General features: G+C 53.1%; 1 protein-coding gene and 1 pseudogene across 1 annotated transcript; both read left to right on the top strand.

The window, feature by feature from the left end:
* Positions 1 to 1,710: 1,710 nt before the first annotated feature.
* Positions 1,711 to 8,689, top strand: LOC149360227 (uncharacterized; annotated as a pseudogene).
* A 6,373-nt stretch (positions 8,690 to 15,062) lies between these two features.
* On the top strand, positions 15,063 to 19,478 carry LOC149360226 (uncharacterized). Its single transcript, XM_089567811.1, has 2 exons — positions 15,063 to 15,663; positions 19,315 to 19,478. The coding sequence occupies exons 1-2, from the start codon at positions 15,063 to 15,065 to the stop codon at positions 19,476 to 19,478; spliced, it is 765 nt and encodes a 254-aa protein (XP_089423937.1).
* Positions 19,479 to 21,210: the final 1,732 nt, after the last annotated feature.

Raw genomic sequence — 21,210 nt, 5'->3', positions numbered from 1 at the left:
TTCTGGTAGGCACCGACAGCTCTGAACGAGTGCGGAAGTATATGAATATTGGGCATCTCACTTTAGGGACGGAAAAACTTGCAACGTTTGCGTATCTTGTGACGCCGGATGGACACGGCAAAGGAGTTATTCACGGAGTTCCGCTGACTCACACGATTGAACGGGTGCGTGAGAACCAGATCAACAAGTACAACCCTGAGATTGTCGGGGTTAGAAGATTAGGAAAAGACTCGAGCTCTATTCTGCTGCTCTTCGCAGATGAAAAGGTGCCATATTGGATCTACTACGCGAGCACCCCCTTTCGGTGCCTATTATATAAAAAAAAATACGAAGTGTGTTTCAAGTGTGGCCAGCTCGGACATCGCGCCGATGTCTGCCCGAACGCAGGCGTGGTCAAATGTCGAGGATGTGGCATGGACAACCCAACGCAAGACCACTCGTGTGAACTTAAGTGTGCTCTTTGTGGCAAGGGACATGAACTGGGATACAAAAAGTGCCGTGAGATGTATAGGATTCCTTACATACTCAAAAAGCGCCAGTGGGAGAAGAAGACCCACGACAAGACGGCAAATTCATTAGACAATACATCAAACCGGAGGAGCCGACCTAGGACCAAGGAGGAAGAGGGCTGTCGCGGCCGCTTGGTTTCCTTCCCTCGTCTCGGGTCACGGGGCCATTCCAGCTCTAGGGACCGTTCCGGCTCCAGGGGCCGTTCAAGATCCAAGCCCCACTCTGGTTCCAGGACCGGGTCCCAGTCCAGGGGCCGCTTGAGCTCCCGAGGGCGATCACCGTCGGTGTCTTCAGCCAAGAACAAGACGGCAGCCGACCATAAAGAGGTGAGCTGGGTAGGTCGATCCTCCCAAAATAATTCGGATAAGGGGGCAGATGAGCTCCTCCAATTGAGAAAGATGGTTGAGACCCTTACTGACACCGTAAGGAAACTTACTAAAAAAACAGAACAGTTAGAGAAGGAAAATTCAGAACTCCGGAAGATGGGCCAATCCCGGCTTACTCAACAACCAAAGATAACGCCTGCACTGGTGGAGGCGGCGGCCGGTGTCAGTGATTCCTCGGTGGCGCCACCATCGCTTCCCCCGCCTACAAAAAAGAGGACGTGTGACAACACGCAGCCCGAGCTCACGCTCGCAGAGGTATGCAGGAGGCTAGAGGACAAAATTGATGCCCAGGTTCAGGCCACAGATAACAAAATTCAGGCACAAATTCAGTCCATTTTTAACGTTGTTCAGGAAATCACTACAGAAACCAAAAGGCTAGGAAACGAGCTGTTAGCTATGAATGCATGGCGGCAGGCCGTAGAGAATAAGACAGACGCTATTACGATAACCCTTCAACAACTTCAAAATGGCCAGGCAACATAAGGACAATAGATATACGCTCTGGCAGTGGAACTGTCGGGGATACCGCCGGAAGCGAGCAGTTCTTCAACAACTCCTCATTGTTAAAGACTGCCCGGACGTGATCGCTCTTCAGGAAACTGGGGGGATTGCAAAATTATCAGGCTATCAATCTTTTAATACCTCTGGCGAGAAGGCGGGAGTTACCACCCTCGTCAAAAGAAACATAACGGCTATTGCGCATGACACGGGGATCAGTCACGTAGAGCACGTTCTTCTAGAACTCATTCCGAACAATAAAATTAAGACCAGCCTATTTGTGCTGAATATATACAGCAGTCCAAAACAAAGACTCGCTTCGGGTCGCTTCTTCAAAAAACTCTACGCATTGCTAACAAACAAGCGGTGGTGGTAATGGGGGACTTCAACGCCCATCACGCTGCTTGGGGGTACCAGAGAGAATGTGTCAAGGGTAGAGAGCTCTGGCTCGATATGCAACAAGGGGCCTTCACCCTACTTACGGACCCTCAGTCTCCCACTAGAACGGGAAATAGCGTCAGTACGGACACATCTCCGGACCTCACCCTCGTTAAGAACGTCGGCAGCGCAAACTGGGTTAACACTCAAGAAAATTTAGGCAGTGATCACTTTATTTTGGAAACGGTAATTACTGCTGGGCCCTATAAACGCCCAGGCCGACGTCACTCACTTGTCGAGTGGGACGCCTTCCGAAAAATCCGGGAACAGAGCGCTAACACCACAGAAATTGATGACATTGAGGAGTGGATAAGGCAGCTCCAATTGGACGCTCGTAAAGCGACCCAGACTGTGGCGGAAGACTCAGGCCTAGAAACAATGGACACCCGCCTCCTCCATATGTGGCAAGCCAAAACCAGTATGGAAAAGCGACTTAAAAGTCAAAAGTGGAGTCGTAACCTTCGCAGAAGGATAGCAAGGCACAACAAAGAGATAGAGGAATATGCGCTCAAACTTTCTAGGCAAAACGGGAATCGCTATGCGACAAAATGGACGGGAATATAAGTCTGGCTCGCACATGGAGTTTACTCAGATACCTCCTAGACCCTGACGGATGTAAAACGGCCCAGAGGCAAAACCTCCAAAAGATCCAGCATAAACATGAGGGTACAGAGCAAGAGCTGCTCGATGAGATTCGATCTAAGTACATAGGGGACACCGAGAAGGTACCTCTGCATGGTTACTGTGGGATACCCAACGATCGCTTGGACGAACCCATTACTGAATCCGAAGTGCGAGCAGAGCTTGCTAGATTAAATACTCATTCAGGGCCCGGACCGGATGGGGTAAGCAACAAATTGCTCAGAAATCTCGACGACAACTCTATAACAGCACTCACTGCCTACATGCAGAAATGTTGGGAGGCGGGTGAGATTCCTAAGCAGTGGAAGTCGGCTAAGGTGGTACTTATTCCTAAACCGGGGAAACCTTTGTCGATCGAGAATCTAAGGCCTATATCCCTAACCTCCTGTGCAGGGAAATTGATGGAGCATGTAGTGCAGACACGTCTCAACAACTACATGGAAGACCACCATCTTTATCCTATCTCCATGGTGGGATTCAGGTCTCATCTCTCAACGCAGGACGTGATGCTGCAACTAAAACATGAAATTCTGGACTCACAAACGCGGGACGCGAAGGTCATTCTGAGTCTTGACCTGGCGAAGGCTTTCGATAACGTCACGCACAAGGCGATCCTGGATAATCTCAGCCTCCTGGGAGTAGGCCCGAAAACCTACAACTATGTTAAAAATTTCCTTTCCGACAGAGTGGCCCAAATTAACTTCGGGGAAAGTAAATCAGACTACATAGAGCTAGGTAGCAAGGGGACCCCGCAGGGATCTGTACTGTCCCCGCTTCTTTTCAACGTGGCCATGATCGGGCTTCCTAGCAAACTAGCAGCGATTGAAGGTCTCAGTCATTGCATGTATGCGGATGACATTACTATGTGGATTGGCAAAGGAACTGACGGTCAAATAGAGGAGACTCTCCAAATGGCCATAGGAGAAGTTGAAAAGTATGTAAATGATAGGGGGCTTAGGTGCTCCCCGCAAAAATCGGAAATGCTTTTTTACCAACCAAAGAGGAAATCACGGTCGGATCCCCCGCGGATATCTCTTAAGGCTCAGGGACTCGATATCCCGACGGTGGACAGGATTAGAGTCTTAGGGCTGTACATTCAAAACAACGGTTTCAATGGAGAAGCAATAAAGAAGTTGGAGATATGCGCGCAACAGACTATGCGGCTCATCCGCAGAATGGCAAATAGGCGCTATGGCATGAAAGAAACGAATCTAATCAGATTAGTTCAAGCCTTTGTAATAAGTAAGATTGCTTACGTAGCTCCTTTCCTTAATCTCAAGGCAGCGGAGAAGTCCAAGCTGGAAGGGATCATTCGCAGAAGTGTCAAGCAGGCGCTGGGTTTACCAATTCGGACCCCCACCGCAAAACTTTTAGAACTAGGTCTTCACAACACATTGGATGAAATTGTGGAAGGCGTGACAGTCTCGCAGTACGAAAGGCTGTCGGGAAGCGTTACAGGCAGGCAAATCCTCGCGAAACTAGGAATAAATTACGAGAGTCAGCGAGGTCCGAAAGTGGACATGCTTAAGAGCGTGCGCGATAGGCTGATGATCCCACCACTACCGAAAAACATGCATCCCGTCCACCACAAGGATCGCAGAGAGAAACGGGCTGAAGCCCTCGGCAAATGTTTCAAAAACTATCCGATAGAAGACGTGGCCTACGTGGACGCAGCTAATTGCGGGAGGGGGAGAATGGTGATAGCGGTAGCTAGCGCCGAGACATATCTCCGAGCCGGCGCTTCGATCACGACGGACAGTCCCGAAATTGCAGAAGAAGCCGCCATCGCACTTGCAATAGTGGGCACGGATGCGTCAACGATAGTCAGTGACTCAAAGGTAGCAGTGATGAACTTTGCCAAGGGGAGGGTCTCCCCTCTGACGAACGGAATCCTGCGGACTGCAAGGGACGACCGCAAAATTCGCATAGTCTGGACACCTGCACACGCATCCCTGGCTGGAAATGAAGCAGCTCACGAACTGGCTCGAGGTCTTGCTTTCCGAGCCAGTGGCCATACCGAGGGCTTCGCAGACAGGGATCGTCTTGTAGGTTACAGAGAAATCACACAACATTATAGGCTCAATCGAACAAAGTACCCCGCTGCTGATAAATCATTGACAAAGAGTCAGGCCACCTCTTGGCGCCGTCTCCAAACTTATACGTTTCCGAACCCGGTTATGTGTAGTCGTTATTATCCGGGACAATATTCAAACGAGTGTAAGCAATGTAAGGCCAAAGCGGATCTCAACCATATTCTCTGGAAATGCCCTTTTGCCCCCCTGGAGGGACAAAAAATAAAGTCACTTGAACAATGGGAGGCTCTCCTACTCAGCTCCGATCCGGAGACTCAAACAAAAGTCGTCCAACTGGCCGAAGACGCCGCCAGGAGCCAAGACCTTCTGGCCGTCGTTTAGGCGGGGGGCCTATATGCCCTTCAGACTGTTGGCAATAAACGTTTTACAATCCAATCCAAAATACACTTTGATCATTTTAAGGAAAGGAAGTGCGCATAATGGCTCCCTGGGTCAGTGGACGCCTGAACCGGTCTGTTAGGTAGGTGGGATGATGAGAGAGAGATGTGGGCTGCAGGCATTGACAAGGTTGTGCCAGAAGCGCGGTGCTGAAGCCATAGGCCGTCGGCGTTCCTTGTGTTCATTGGCGTTGACAACGTTCTACACTCTGATCATTTTAAGGAAAGGAAGTGATCATAATGGCTCCCTGGGTCAGTGGACGCCTGAATCGGTCTGTTAGGTAGGTGGGTTGATGAGAGAGAGATGTGGGCTGCAGGTATTGACAAGGTTGTGCCAGAAGCGCGGCGCTGAAGCCATAGGCCGTCGGCGTTCCTTGTGTTCATTGGCGTTGACAACGTTCTACACTCTGATCATTTTAAGGAAAGGAAGTTTGCACATATTGGCTGTTTGGGTCAGTGGACGCCTGAATCGGTCTGTTAGGTAGGTGGGTTGATGAGAGAGAGATGTGGGCTGCAGGCATTGAGATGGTTGTGCGAGAAGCGCGGCGATGAAGCCATAGGCTGTCGGCGTTCCTTGTGTTCATTGGCGTTGAAAACGTTTTACACTCTGATCATTTTAAGGAAAGGAAGTGCGCATAATGGCTCCCTGGGTCAGTGGACGCCTGAATCGGTCTGTTAGGTAGGTGGGGTGATGAGAGAGAGATGTGGGCTGCAGGCATTGACAAGGTTGTGCGAGAAGCGCGGCGCTGAAGCCATAGGCCGTCGGCGTTCCTTGTGTTCATTGGCGTTGACAACGTTCTACACTCTGATCATTTTAAGGAAAGGAAGTTTGCACAGATTGGCTGTTTGGGTCAGTGGACGCCTGAATCGGTCTGTTAGGTAGGTGGGGTGATGAGAGAGAGGTGTGGGCTGCAGGCATTGACAAGGTTGTGCCAAAAGCGCGGCGCTGAAGCCATTACCCGTCGGCGTTCCTTGTGTTCATTGGCGTTGGCGTTGACAACGTTTTATACTGTGATCATTTTAAGGAAAGGAAGTTTGCACATATTGGCTCTTTGGGTCAGTGGACGCCTGAATCAGTCTGTTAGGTAGGTGGGTTGATGAGAGAGAGATGTTGGCTGCAGGCATTGGCAAGGTTGTGCCAGAAGCGTGGCGCTGAAGCCATAGGCCGTCGGCGTTCCTTGTGTTCATTGGCATTTTCGTGGACAACGTTTTATACTCTGATCATTTTAAGGAAAGGAAGTTTGCACATAATGGCTCTTTGGGTCAGTGGACGCCTCAATCGGTCTGTTACGTAGGTGGGTTGATTAGAGAGAGATGTGGGCTGCAGGCATTGGCAAGGTTGTGCCAGAAGCGCGGCGCTGAAGCCATAGGCCGTCGGCGTTCCTTGTGTTCATTGGCGTTGACAACGTTTCACACTCTGATCATGGGGCTCCTCATCCAGAGCAATCGGAAAAAACACCGACACTCTAGCTAAACTTACAGTCTCTGTATCGCAGACCATTCGTCTAATTCGTCGCATTGCTAATAAACATAGAGGCATGCGAGAGGCTGACCTCCGACGTCTTGTTCAGGCGTTTGCTATCAGTCGCCTCACATATACCCTCCCTTACCTCTACCTTAGCTGCCAGGAACAGGACCGCGTTGACTGCCTTATTCGACAGGCTTACAAGGCGGCTCTTTATCTCCCCCACCGGACCCCCACGTATAAACTACTGGCGTTAGGGGTCTACAACACTGTGACGGAGCTCTCGGAAGCTCATCTCACTTCTCAGTACGAGCGTCTCACTCACACCTCCACGGGACGTCACATACTCGACAAGCTTAGAATACGCTTGGAATAAGCTTCCACACCATATCCACAGTAACCTTATCGTTACCCCTCTTCCTAAAAATATGCACCCAGAGTATCATGTCGCTCGCCGCAAGCACAGGGCTAAGTCTCTGCCCAAAAAATATTTAACAGATCAGACAGCAGTCTATGTCGACGCCGCCGAATACCCCGATCGCGAAGCTTTTTCGCTCGCGGTTGTAAACTATGTTGTTGTTGGTGTGTGTTCTCTCCCCTTGTGTCCGTCGTCCTGGTTTTGCGCTACTCTTACGTTATGTAAACTACTGTGGACGGCCGCTAGTTGCGTGCTCCATTCCCGTCAGATCGCCTGAAGAGGCGGAGGCGGCCATAGCCTTGGCGATGGTCTCCACCTCTGCAGAAACCATCTTCAGCGACTCTAAATCGGCGATTCGTAGTTTCGCCAAAGGCCGGGTCTCCCCTGTCACCCTGTCTCTCCTCCACTCCACCAAACTTCAACTCCGCCCGATCCAATTGATCTGGGTCCCTGCGCACTCGTCGCATCCAGGCAACGAGGCGGCCCACAATTATGCCCGAGGATTCGTCGACCGGGTTGTGGTGTCGCCCGTCCTGCGGACGGCGAGAGATCGTATGGTCACATTTCATGACATAACCATGCACTACCGCTTAGGTAGACTTCTATATCCCCCCGCACATAGTTCTCTCACCAAACCCCAAGAAGTTGCGTGGAGGCAACTCCAAACGAACACCTTCCCCAACCCCGCGATATATGCCCGCATATACCCTGGGGTCTACTCCCCTTCCTGTCAAATGTGTGGGCAACATGCCACTCTATCCCACATACTCTGGGCTTGCCCTCGGGACTACCCCCCTAGAGGCTTGCAGCTCTCGAATCCAGACCAGTGGGAGGCCGCATTGCTCAGCTCCGACTCGGACACACAGATCCGGGTTGTGACAAGAGCCCTAGAAGTCGCCGAACGCCACGGGCTCATGGCCACTTGATGGGGCTATAACCCCACACCGTCAGATACATCTGTCGACGAAAATAAAGTTTATCCTCCTCTACACTCTGATCATTTTAAGGAAAGGAAGTGCGCATAATGGCTCCCTGGGTCAGTGGACGCTTGAATCGGTCTGTTAGGTAGGTAGGGTGATGAGAGGGAGGTGTGGGCTGCAGGCATTGACAAGGTTGTGCCAGAAGCGCGGCGCTGAAGCCATAGGCCGTCGGTGTTCCTTGTGTTCATTGGCGTTGGCATTGTCACCGTTTACGCTCCGATCATTTTAAGGAAAGGAAGGCCAGCGCGCGCGGCGAGGCACGCCAGCTGTGCGCCGTGTGACGTCACTGATCCTCGCGCATGCGCAGTACGGCTCTCCAGGAGCCACGCGAAACTGCTCAACCTCGGCCAGTGTAGCTCACGCTACAAAAAAATTCCGACAAACCCGGGAAATCTCGGTGTGCTGTGTATGTGCGGCGTGATGTAGTACAGCACGTCCTCGTTGGTTTGGCGGCGGCGACGAGTGACGCGCAGGAGTGTGTGGTGGTGACTGCGCGTCGGTGGTGTTGACACGTCGGTGGCTTGCGTCTTCGTGCGGCCAGTTGTTGCGTGGAACGCGCTGTGGTTTCGTGCAATGTCATCATGCTGTGCCCCGCGACAGATCATTGTGGGTGATTTTAATACCCACCACTGCGCGTGGGGCCTAGAAGGCGTTGGTGGGGCAGTGCGCGAAACAGTGCGCGCGGTGATCAGCTGCAGGACGCAGCTACGCAACTGGGCCTCACCCCCCTCAACACCGGCGAGCCCACCTTCCGACGACGCGGCACACCTGGCTCCTGCATCGACGTCTCCTTCGCGTCAAGCGGAATCGAGCACCATCACTCTGGGGCTCAGGTCACCACTCCATTCTCATCGAGCCCACTGCTACGGAAGCGCGCAATAAGCGCACGTACTCCATCGTGAACTGGAGCCGCTTCCGCAGCGAGGTTGGTGCTGCAGCCGCATCCAGCGCGGACTTTTTAAGACGAAAGCCTTTAATGCCTCATACTGTTGTCAGCAGACGCGTCGGCAGCCGTGTCGACAGACGCGTCGGCAGAAGTGTCGACAGACGCGTCGGCAGATTCGTCCGCCTTTCGGCGTCACTGCTTAAAAGGCTCAAGGTTCTAGCATGAATAAAGGCGCACCTAGTGAATGCATGGGCTTCATAAATAAATCAGAGGAGTAAAGTCAGGACACGGTGGAAGAATATAATTAAGAAAAGGAGCAAATAAATAAAAACAAAATATGAAAAATAAAAAGTAAATAAAAACAAACAATGGCCAGGAAACGCTTTCGCCTTGCAGCACTTTAGAGAGCCAAAGTGCCCCCTGAATTTTTCTCCAGCCTGGTGCGAAGTGCGCTCGCAGCTACACGGCGCACTGAGGTCCGGGCAGGCCAACCCACGCCCGATAACAAGCATCTCGACGTGCGCGCCAAGCGAGATCAAGCTGAACGACGCGCACGACGGACCGACAGACCAGAAGACTGGACAGTATACAACCAGCTGGATACGGCAGCACGGCGGTACGCTAGCAAATTGTCCCGCCGGCAGTGGGCCTCGCTCTGTCAGAGGATGGGGAGACGCGCCTCAGCAGTCGGGAAGAGCGGACGTGTCTCACGTCGGCTCCGCCGAATTTTATGATCCTTTCCCGAAGCATTTGCCGAAGCGCTGCGACACCATCTGACTACACTTCCAGAACAACGAGGAGACCGCCCACCCTTGTTCAGGTGCGACCGTTTTCTCAAATCCTTCGAGAATTTGAAGACTAAGCGGATCGCGCGAGTTGCTAAGCCTAACAGTTAGGCCACGACTCAGCTGCCCGCCGCGGCTCCGCGGGCAAATTCTGCCGCAAACCATGACGACCCTGATGGGATACGACCCGGAGGGGATGCAGATTGTCACCATGCCGCAGGCGAAAACCCCAGTTTTCGACAAGGTTACGGAGGTGATTATCCAACGCAAGATAGAAGAGTGGGAACGCGCATCAGCCCGTGACAACCACTCGGCACGGCAAAAAGGTCGAACGCCACATGGACGCGCCACCGCGGCAGGGGATACGCCGCTGCAGCAATCGCCCCGCACGCAAGTCAAGCGTTGGAAGCCTCCGCAGCCGCGTCTGGACAAGCAAGATGCAGTGATCAAACCTAAAGGAACGCTGGATCTCAGCAAATTCAGGGGAAGCAACGCGGTCGGAAACGCCTTGCACATTGCTGCTGGCGTCGACAAGGGCTCAGCCGAGCTCAGCGTTTGGCCCATATGGGAACAGAACATCATCGTCGTCGGGGTGCGAGACGCCCAAATAATCAGAAAGATCCTGGCAATTCACGAAATTCAGCTTGGGGACAAGGCACAGGCAGTGTACTCCTACCTCCGCCCCTCCGACGACACTTGCAAAGGAGTAATACAAGTGGACCCGAGGGTTTCCAACGAAGACATCACGAACGCGCTTCGCTCCCCGGACGCACCAGTGGTGAGCGTGAGAAAATTAGGTTCCTCCAACGTGGCGGCCATCACGTTTGAAGGAAGAAAGGTTCCGTTTCACGTCTTCTACTACGGTGAAGCGGTTCCAGTACGCCTATACAAGAAAACAACGCCAGCCTGCGCACTGTGCGGGAAACTTGGACACCGGGCGGATGTTTGCCCTTGCCCTTCGAAGTCAAGATGTCCGCAGTGCGATCAGCAAGATGTTCCAGAATCCCACGACTGCCAACCCAAGTGCACGGTCTGCGAAGGTCCACATCCCATGGGGTCGAATCAGTGCAAGTACAAGTACCGAACATCACAAAAAACCAAGCCCAAGACAGGAGAAGTCAACCACTGGTCAAGATCCAGGCTTCGGAACCGGTCCGGCAGCACAGGTCCATCGAGCAGCGGGGACCGACTGACCCACCAGGACCAGTCCAGCAACAACTCAGCACCACCCGGCTCACGCTCTTCAAGCAATGGACCTGGGACTACCGATAATGTGTCGCACAACAACGGCAGTCGTCCAGCCGAGAAGACAACAGGACGCCATAACAAGGAGCAGCGCAACGGCAGCAAGGTGAGCTGGGCAGATGTAGCTGCCTCCTCCCCCGAAGCGTTGGCTTACAAACGACTTAAAGCAGAGATTGAACAACTAAAATCAGAAAATAGCACATTGAAACAGCAGTTAGTCATCGCAGTCAATCCAAACAACACATTACCTCCATCGACGCAACAGGCATGTCCGGTGGAAGAAGATAGGGCAGAGCTACACCCTCCGTCTCCACACCAGTTAGATGCTAGCACCCCCGAGAGGCAAGCAACTACACCAGACGCACCCCACCAGGCACCAACTCCGCAGGCACCACCATCGCAGGCACTAAAGAAGCAATGTACAGAGCACCCCCAAACCCAGGAACGCATCACTCGCTTGGAAAAAACAATTCAAGACCTCATTGAAAATAAATTACAAATTATGATCGAGACGACAATCAAAAGTATGTTCGAATCAGTTATTAAACCCATGATGGAAAACATCGAACCAGTTTTAATAAGGATGCAATCGCAGGAGATTAGAATTGACCGCAAACTTCAGGAATTATCAGATGTTTCTCACAACAGGGGCACAAAGCTGCAGGGTAAAATGGGAACTCGTCGTCTGCCAAGCACTCAGCCAGATCTACAACCTGAGGGCGCACCACATAATGAGGCACAAGTTTCTAGTGTTCAGCATGGCTCCACAACGTAGACATAAACTTACTATCCTACAGTGGAATTGCAGGGGACTAAAACGGAAGAGGGAAACATTACAGCAATACATAGACTCTCATCCCGATACGCCGCAAATAATAGCCCTGCAAGAAGTGAATATGGAGGCTAAGATCAGAGGATACTCACACATCAAACAAATCCCTCGACATGCATCTTGGTCCACAAATCATGCACGGCAATCACTGTAGACCTTAATCTAGGCAGCGACATTGAATATACCTTCATAAAAATACTGCCACAGCACAGAAACAGCAAGGGCACCTATATACTCAATATATATAGTCGCCCCAAACAGCACCGCGTAGCCTTCGACGTGATCTTTCTTAAAGCCCTAAGAGAAGCCCAAAAAGCTCCCCTAGCTATAGTTGGCGACTTTAATGCTTCTAGCCCCCTATGGGGATACCCCAGGGAAGACACGAAAGGCAGAAAACTAGCATCCGCCATCGCTGACATGGCCCTGACCCTACTCACGGACCCGCAGCACCCGACGCGAGTCGGCACCAGCGTAACGCGGGATACTTCTCCCGACCTCACGCTCGTCCGCAATGCCCGCAACTATGAGTGGCTCAATACAGGAGAGACCCTAGGCAGCGATCACTACGTGCTGCAGACCATCTTCGAAAGCAACAAGCACAGCAAACCACGAGGGCAAGCCAGAATTACAGACTGGGAGACATTCAGAAAGGACACCAAACTAACCACATCCGAACAAATAACCAGCTACGAAGATTGGGCGGCTTCCATTCTCGACCTTAAAGAAAAGCTCACAAAGTCTCTTGCCACCACGGAGGACCACCCAGCTGTTGACAACCACCTCCTACACCTTTGGGAAGCAAGACGTAGTCTTATAAAACGGTGGAAAAAACAAAGACACAATCGGAAACTAAGACTTCGAGTAGCCAAGCTTACTATTCAAGCAGACCAATACGCATGGGACCTCGCTCGCACCAATTGGCTAACGAAGTGCGAATCCCTCAAAGGCCGCCTAGACACCAAGGCTACATGGAACCTTCTGCGATGCCTAATTGACCCTCCGAAAGCGAAGAGTGAACAACACAGAAATTTGCATGGAGCCCTACACAGCTTTCAAGGCACGGATCATGAACTCGTGGATGAACTCACGCGTCGCTATATCTGCACCGCGCGAGACCCACAACCCTACAATAAGGAGTACCGTGGGGAACCGAACGAAGACCTAGACAGAGATTTCACTTCAGAGGAAATCATTGCAGCACTAGCAGATATGCGCCGAGGCACAGCCCCGGGACAAGACAAAATTACTGTCGGACTTCTGGCCAACCTCGGCACGGAAGCTCTGCAGCAACTGACGGATTACATAAACGAATGTTGGCGTACCGGAACCATTCCACAAGCGTGGAAAACAGCCAATGTACACTTTATTCCCAAACCCGGCAAGAAAATCAGCATTGAAAACCTGCGCCCCATATCCCTCACGTCGTGCGCAGGCAAACTCATGGAAAAGGCAGTCCACACCCGTCTCTCCAATTATCTCGAGGACAATGAGCTACTGCCACACACGATGTTTGGATTCCGGGCACACTTGTCCACCCATGATGTGCTTCTGCAAATCAAACGTGAAGTCATTGATCCCGCACGCACAAACAGCAACCGAGCGCTTCTAACACTTGACCTCAAGGGAGCGTTTGACAATGTCAAACACTCCACAATCCTCAACAACCTCCACAGCATGAACTGCGGACAGCGAGCCTACTCGTACATCTGCGATTTCCTTACGGACAGAACCGTCAACATCAGCACCGGCTCAAAACACACAACGCAAGTGAAGATGGGCACGAGAGGCACTCCGCAAGGGGCAGTACTATCCCCACTTCTCTTCAACATAGCACTCCTAAACCTCCCACCTCTTCTCAATCAGGTACAGGGAATACGCCACGCCCTGTACGCTGATGATATAACCATCTGGACAACCACGGGAAGTATGGGAATGATTGAAGAACAACTACAAACCGCGGCGACAATAGTTCAAAATTATGCCCGGGCGTGTGGACTAACGTGCTCACCCGAAAAATCCGAACTGATAGTCTTCCGTCAACGCAAGAATCAAGACACCATCAATATCCGCGTAGACAACTCACCCATCAAGGAAGTTCAGACCATGAAGATATTGGGTCTGTACATAAATAACAACGGCAACAACCTTCTTGCCCTCCAGAAACTACGGCTCGTGAGCGAGCAAGTCGCCAGGATGATCGCCAGGATAACGACGCGCAAATCGGGGATGCTTGAAGACGATACTCTGCGACTGGTGCAGGCTTTCGTTGTAAGCCGCGTCGTCTACGTAGCGCCCTACCTCCGCCTTAAGAAGCGTGACATCAAAAACCTCGACATCATAATCAGAACTGCCTACAAGAAGGCCCTGGGAGTCCCTCTTGCGACATCGACGGACCGGCTCTTGCGACTGGGTGTGCACAACACGATCGATGAGCTGATAGAGGCACACCTTACGGCGCAGGTGGTACGGCTCTCCACAACTCGAACTGGCCGACAAGTCCTGAGTGATTTAAACATCAATTGCCCCCGACAGCTAGACACCAAACCCGACATCCCAGCCTCGTGGAGAGGACAACTCAAGGCAGCTCCACTACCCAGGAATATGCACCCTGATTTTCACCAGTCAAGACGACAAGCACGAGCCGAAGCCATGAAAAGACACTACGGCGGGCGCGAGGGCGTGTTCTATGTCGATGCTGCGGGTCCCGAGCAGGTAATGACAGCCGTCGCGGTAGTGCACCAAAATACAACAGTCGACGGACTAGTACTAGCTAGCCAGGACATACTGGCTGCGGAAGAAGTGGCGATTGCTCTAGCTGCAACACACACTAGCTCAATATACATTCTCACAGATTCACAGACAGCGTATCGCAATTACCTCAGGGGCAGGGTCGCACCGCTAGCAGCTAAAATCCTGCAAGATAGCTACATCCGTGGCTACCAACCCACACACAAACACTTAATATGGGTACCAGGTCACCAGGGCATCCCAGGGAACGAGAGCGCACATGCCTCAGCCCGAGCATTTCTCCCCCGGGCACCCAGTGCGGATGCCGTGGAACCTCCTACCCCACTACTATCTTACAATGACATACTTCAGCACTTAAGATTATCCCGTCGGGTCTACCCTCCGCCGGCTAAGACACTAGATAAAGGGGAGGAACAACACCTCCGAAAGCTACAGACCAACACTTACAACAACCCACGAAGACTACATGCCATAGACCCGGAGTCATTTGACTCACAATGCAAATTCTGCGGGGAGGAGGCGGACCTGTACCATATGGTATGGGCCTGCCAACGAAATCAGGCGATCACTGTTAATAACCAGCCAACGCAGGAGGGGTGGGAGGCAGCTCTGTCCAGCTCGGACGGAAAGAGTCAAAAGCAACTCATCGAAAGAGCCCGGACAGCAGCCTACGCCAATGGGGTTCCGGACTGAGAGCTCCAACCACGGCTACAACCTCCTAAACCATTTCATTAAAATATTTTCACCACCTGTCAGAGGATGGAGGAAGACAGCTGCTCGCGGCGGCTTTTTTCCACCTTGCGGCGCGTCACACAACCGCAGACAAACCCCCAGCCGCTGGCCGCTCTCGCTATATCGAGCGGCCTCAGCTGCGAACAATTGGCTGAGCGGTTTGCTGACCGGTTCGCGCCGCAACGCCCCGTGAGCGCGGCCACTGCGGCTGCACTTTCGAGCCCCGGATGCGATGACGGCGTCCCCACATTCACCTCGGACGGTCCATGCAACGCACCTTTCACCGCAGCCGAGCTCAACCACGCGCTGCAGCGGTGCAAGCGCCGCTCCACCCTTGGACCGGATGGGGTGACCTACCAGATGCTGCGCAACTTCGACGCGGAGCAACGCCAGGTCCTCCTACAGCAGGTGAACTTGGTGCGGGAACGCGGGGCCCTCCCTGAGGACTGGCGCACGGCCGTCGTTTGTCCCATCCCAAAGTCAGGTCGCTCACCCACGGAGCTGAGCGGATACCGTCCAGTGGCACTAACATCTACGGCGGGAAAGCTCATGGAGCATATGGCGTTGCAGCGCCTGAACGAGCGGGCCGCGGAGGCGGATTTGTTTGACGAACGGCAGACGGGTTTCCGTGGGACGCGGTGCACGGCCGATTCCATCTCTGACGTTGTTGCCGCGCTCGAGCAAGCCGTCGCGGCGAGGCAGGTAGCTCTGCTGCTGCTGCTGCTCGATGTGCAGGGCGCGTTTGACAACGTCAGCCGTGCACATGGGCGTTGTTGTGATTTGAGGCCCAGCCAGAGGTGACAGCAGAGCCAGGCAGGCGCCATCGGGCTGCGTTGACCAAAGGCGCTGGTTTTCGGAGAAGACTCAAGGAACGCTGGTGTGGGGGCGCCTCCGGAGACTGCGTCGCCATGAACAAAAGCAGCTAATCCACTTTGCCGAAGATTCTCAAAGTGGCGCTTCTACCGAACTGCGCTCTCCCGTGGATCGCAGGAGGCAGCGAGCGGCGGCGGCGCCAACTCATCGCCCGCTTGCCCCTGAGCAGCCCGACAAAGCGGGGGTGGACACGGCTGATTTGTCCTTCCCTCCTGAAGAGTTCATCGGTGGCCGGGGTGTGCACTGTCTGCCTCCGTGTCGCTATCTCTCTAGAGATCAAAGAACAGGCACCCATCTCGAGACGGCTCGAAACACATGCTCGCCGGTGCCGCTGTATGTCTGCAACGACGCGTGCCCGGACGCGGCACTTCGCAGATGTGACCCAAAGCGTGGAAGCGGGGCCGCTATTACTCTTTTGGCTGAGCGCACCGCCGCCCCTAGCGTGCGGCCATCACTTACGGTTCGAGTGAGTGATTTTCCAGGGGGGTGCAGACGCCCCCCCTTGCCCCCCCCCCCCCTCCGGACGCCCATGTCCACGTGCGCCGTGTCTTCCTGAACGGAAAATCGAGAAGTTTTTATTGCGAAAGCAATACTGCTAGCACTTTTCTGCCGTCGGTGGAGGTCGTTTCTTCGCTGTCACGTGGCACGACCACGTGACAGCGTGACGTCACGACCAGAGGAGAGGAGGGGCCCCAACTCGTCTCTTCGGCCGTAGTCGTTCCTTCGCTCGGCGCGGCGGCTACCACGTGACGGCCTTGTCGGCCCGCCGCCGCAGGCGCGCTCCGCTTAGTCATGTCTGAGGAGTTGCACAAGGCGTCGCTGGAGCGACGTGCTGCGCGCAAACGCCGGCGCCGTGCCGAGGAGACAGATGAAGAAAGGCAAGAGCGGTTGGCTAAGCAACGCGCTTATGCCGCTGAATGGCGAGCCCGGCGGCGTTCTACAAGTTCTCTTTCTTTCAGTCGCAACAAGGCATCGCGCCGAACGGGTGGTGGCGTTCATCATCATCATCATGGGTGGTGGCGTTCCTCCCTTCCTTTACGGTGCGGTTAGGGTGTCCACCGAGATGACAGGGAATTACTGCGCCATTTCCTTTCCTCAAAAAGCCGGTAGCCACGCGTGGCCTGTAGACGCGGCACTCTGCGTTCCTTCAGTTGGAGGCGCTGCGCGCTTTCGCAACCTACCAGGCTTAACCAAAGCTAAGCCCCCACCAATTTTTTGTGCCCTAGCCTTTCGTCTGTCCGTATCGCAGTGTGGATGCATGTTTTTAGGCAGAGGAGGGAGTGTTAAGTGTTCGTGCACGTGTCTTGGAATTGGCAAGGTGTGTGTACGGATTCCTTCATATTGTATTCCTGCTTTCTTTAGGATGAAACGTCCCGTTTCAGTGCCTGATAGTCTTTCATATTGTGCGGTGAGGTGTGCTTCCATCATTTCCGCTAAGGTGTTATGAATTCCTAGCTGTAGTAGTTTTTCATTTGGAGTATGACGAAGGAGGTTGAGCGCAATTTTGTACGACTGTCTAGTTAGAGAATCCAGGTCGTCTCTTTCTCTGACTGTGAGGGTGACGTATGATGTAGAGTAGACTCTGCTAAGAACAAAGGCTTGTATTAGTTTCCTGGTCTCGGCTTCTTTAACTCCTCCTCGCCTATTCGCGATGTGTCTGATGAGGAAAGAGATTTGGTTGACAGTGTTTCTCAGCTTCTTAATTAGTGTGGTTTTTTTGGTTTGACTGTATCAGCATTCCCAAGATTCTTATCGTTTCCACTTCTGGGATGGCTGCCCCTTCCGCGTAGATTTTGATCTCAGGCGCTTTATTCTTTCTTTGACGCTTTGGGTGTAGGATGAGGACTGCAGACATTACGGGGAACACGCGAGTCCCGCGGCTTGTGCCTCCTCTACTACTACATCTGCCGCTTGTTGTAGCGTGTCTTGTATCGTGGCGATACTCCCCTTGGTGGTCCAAAGGGTGATATCGTCCGCGTACAGAGAGTGTTCTAGGTCTGGGATTTTTGCGAGTGCGTGTGCCATTTTGATGAGGGTTATATTGAATAAGAAGGGGGAGAGGGCCGATCCTTGCGGTGTTCCTCTCTCTCTCCTAAACTGAAGGTGTCGGATTTGATGGTGCCAATTTAAATTTTAGCCGTTCTATCGGAGAGAAAGTCCTTGATGTAGTTAAAAAGTCTTTCGCCTACATTCAGCGATGAAAAAGATTCTAGGATTGATTTGTGTTTGACGTTATCAAACGCTTTCGTCAAATCTAGAGTTAGGATTGCCCTGGTGCTCTTTCCTTGCTCCTGAGATAGAACTTCGTTTGCTAGTCTGAGCATCGTGTCCTGTGTTGATAAATGTAGACAAGAGGCAACCATAGTGAGTGAATATAAATAGACAGCTAGTGCACCATTTCTTTCCCTCAAAATACAGTAATCTCCCGCCATGGCCCTGTAATGCTCCCAACATTAAAACGCCAGGCTCTTCCTTACAGCGCGGCAGCCACATATCTGATACCAGCGTGCGTGCGAAGAAACGCTTTCCGATTTTAGAGCGAAAGCTCTATTACTACGTGTCTCCCATAACAAATCTTGATGGGCCTTTGACCTTGAGGCCCTGGAGCTCAGGCAGACCACGTGACTGCAAAACAGAGGCGCAGCTGCGTGCGCTAGCCGGTTCCGCCGTTGTCATACCACGTGACTAGGAGACTGCGTACAGTAGTTGCGTCGGCATGAGGCCATGGGCTCGCCATGGGTTTCATTCACGAGTTTCGCTGTGGATGAGGCGCGTGCCGGAGCGTGTGCCAACTCTTCGGCGTCGCCGTCAAGCCGTGTTCGATCATCTAGTCGGCGTAGCTCGCCGAGAAGGTGTACCGTAGGACGCGAGCTAAACGAGCCGCTGAAACAGAGGAGCAACAAGAAGCTAGACTTGTGAAGCAACGGAATAGAGCTTCCTGTGTATATAACCAGGTTTATAAGAGTAAATAAACCTTACAGAATATTTTCCTTAGCTGCGCTGCGTGCGTCTGTCACTTAGACCCCCCCCCCCCCCTTCCCGCCGAAGCGAAGCAAGGAGCCCAAGTCCGCAAAAGCGGTGCAGCTCGGCAGCGATGTCGCTGGCGGCACGCCAGCTGCTCGGCGGCGGGGAATGCCGTAGCCCGCCACAACAACACGGACGTTGGGCTTCGATGTTCCTCAGGTAGAACACAAGCCAACGAACGCCGCGGTACGGCTGCTAATTGGGCGTGCTGCTCGGTGGGTAGCGGGTGGGCAACCGAACGCCACGTTCTGTCGAGCTGGACGCGGCGCGACGTTGGACGGCGGGATCCCGGCGGTGGCAGAGGCCCAGGCCGATGATGCCCGGTGGAAAGCAGCGGCGTCCGCAGTGTACTTGCACTCTCCGGCGTCTCCTTTCGTCGCAGAACTGCAGGTCATAACGCACCGACCGGGCAGCTCGCTGGAGCTGCCAGCAGTGCCGACCATCTTTGATGACGCGGCCTGGCGCTGCCGTAAGGGATGCAGCGACGTCGTCGTCGAAGTCGACGCCCTTGCGGTGGAGCTGGGGTCGGCGCAGTGCACGTCTTAACCGGCCAGGTTTTCAGCTTCTTCTGAGGCGCCCGTGTTCCGCGGGTCACGAGGTCTCGAGGAGCGCGACCGCGAGGGAGGCCGTGATCCTTTTCTTCCTCCGCCTGGTTCTCGAACTAGTGTGTCTGCAAACAACCTATTCTGGTGAACCGGATTGGATTGGATTGGAAAACGTTTATTCGGGAAGGAGTGGCGGCAAAAGACAATGTGCTTGTGGAATGAGCGCCCACTCAACTAACGTCGATTTATACTGTGCATTAAATGTTTTTCTCACTCGCTTTCATACATATCTCGACTTCTGAGGGCCATTGGTAATAATTTTTAGACCTACGCTGCCCTGCAAGAGTATGTATGTACCTCAATACACAGCGTATATTTAAAAGTGCAACGGGTGGAATATGGCAATAGATCTCTATCATGCGTGAAAGTTTGATAAATTTCTGTAAATGCGAGAGGACCCACGCAAAATAAAGGGGTCTTTGAGGTAAAAAAATTGCCGCCGCGGTGGCTCAGTGGTTATGGTGCTCGGCTGCTGACCCGAAAGACGCGGATTCGATCCCGGCCGCGGCGGTTGAATTTCTTTGGAGGAGAAATTCTAGAGGCCCGTGTACTGTGCGATGTCAGTGCACGTTAAAGAACCCCAGGGGGTCGAAATTTCCGGAGCCCTCCACTACGGCGTCTCTCATAGCCTTTAGTCGCTTTGGGACGTTAAACCCCATAAACCATAAACCAAACTAAAAAAATGACGCAATTGTCTCGCATCTCGGTGAACATCCCAACCACGCCTTAAGGAAAGGGAGGAATGTGGTGAAAGGAGAGAGAGAGGCGCCGTAGTGGTGGTGGTGAAAAACTTTTTTTTTAATACTCAGAGAGAGTTTGGGGATCAGAAGACCCCGCTACATGGTAGGTATCCTTAGTCCGGGACACCACACGACGAGGCCCCGTCTCGCGCCCGCTTTACTAGAGCCCTTTGAGACTCCAGCGTGGAGCAGTTGAGGAGGGCAGTCTCCCATGCCTCTCGGGTGGGGGAAGGGGGAAGGTGATGATTCTGATTACATGCCCATACCATGTGAAAGACATCGCAGAACTCTCCACAGTGCGGGCAGCGCCCATCTGTGTTCGGATCAAAATGTTTGGCGATGACAGGACAGAGAAGAGTTCCTGTCTGCAGGCGCCGCAGAGTTCGCTCCTCCGCCTTACTCAGCCCCTTGGAAGGTGCTGGGTAGAGGCGGTGGCTATCGTAGTAATGCATTAAGATTTCGCGGAACCGCAGAAGCGGTTTATGAGCTTCTGAGCCAGGAGAGCTAGAATGAGGAGCCCGGCGTGTGAGCGCTCGGGCGGCCGCATCAGCGGCCTCATTGCCTCGTAGACCCTGGTGGCCAGGAGCACAGATTACCTTTGTGCGAGTTGGATCGGCGGGAGCCCGTCTTAGAATTTAGGAGGCAGGACGTGATAATTCCTCTACAAGATAATGTTCACAGGCCCGGCAGGAGTCTGTGATAACCTTTCTCGACTTTGGATCGGCGGCAGCAGAGCTATTGCGACTTCCTCCGTTCGCGTTGAATTTGGGGCCCGAAAAGATAGCCCATCGACATTCAATCCCCGGTGAACTACGGTAGCCGTATAGAATCCTGCGGGCGACGGCCCTGTGATGTCCACGTAGTAGATTCCCTCTTTAGATCCATATTGCCTCTCAAGCGCGCGAACCAGCGCTTGTCGTCTGTCTTCATGTG

Source organism: Amblyomma mixtum, chromosome 2 (genome assembly GCF_055824585.1).
Source record: "Amblyomma mixtum isolate Tamu chromosome 2, ASM5582458v1, whole genome shotgun sequence".
NCBI classification, from domain to species: domain Eukaryota; kingdom Metazoa; phylum Arthropoda; class Arachnida; order Ixodida; family Ixodidae; genus Amblyomma; species Amblyomma mixtum.
This window is presented reverse-complemented; position numbering and strand designations above follow the sequence as displayed.

Coding starts and splice junctions, on each gene's coding strand:
- LOC149360226 (XM_089567811.1), top strand. CDS start 15,063: ATGGAGGAAGACAGCTGCTCGCGGCGGCTTTTTTCCACCTTGCGGCGC. Junction 15,664..19,314: donor CGAACGGCAGACGGGTTTCC/GTGGGACGCGGT, acceptor CTTTCGTCGCAG/AACTGCAGGTCATAACGCAC.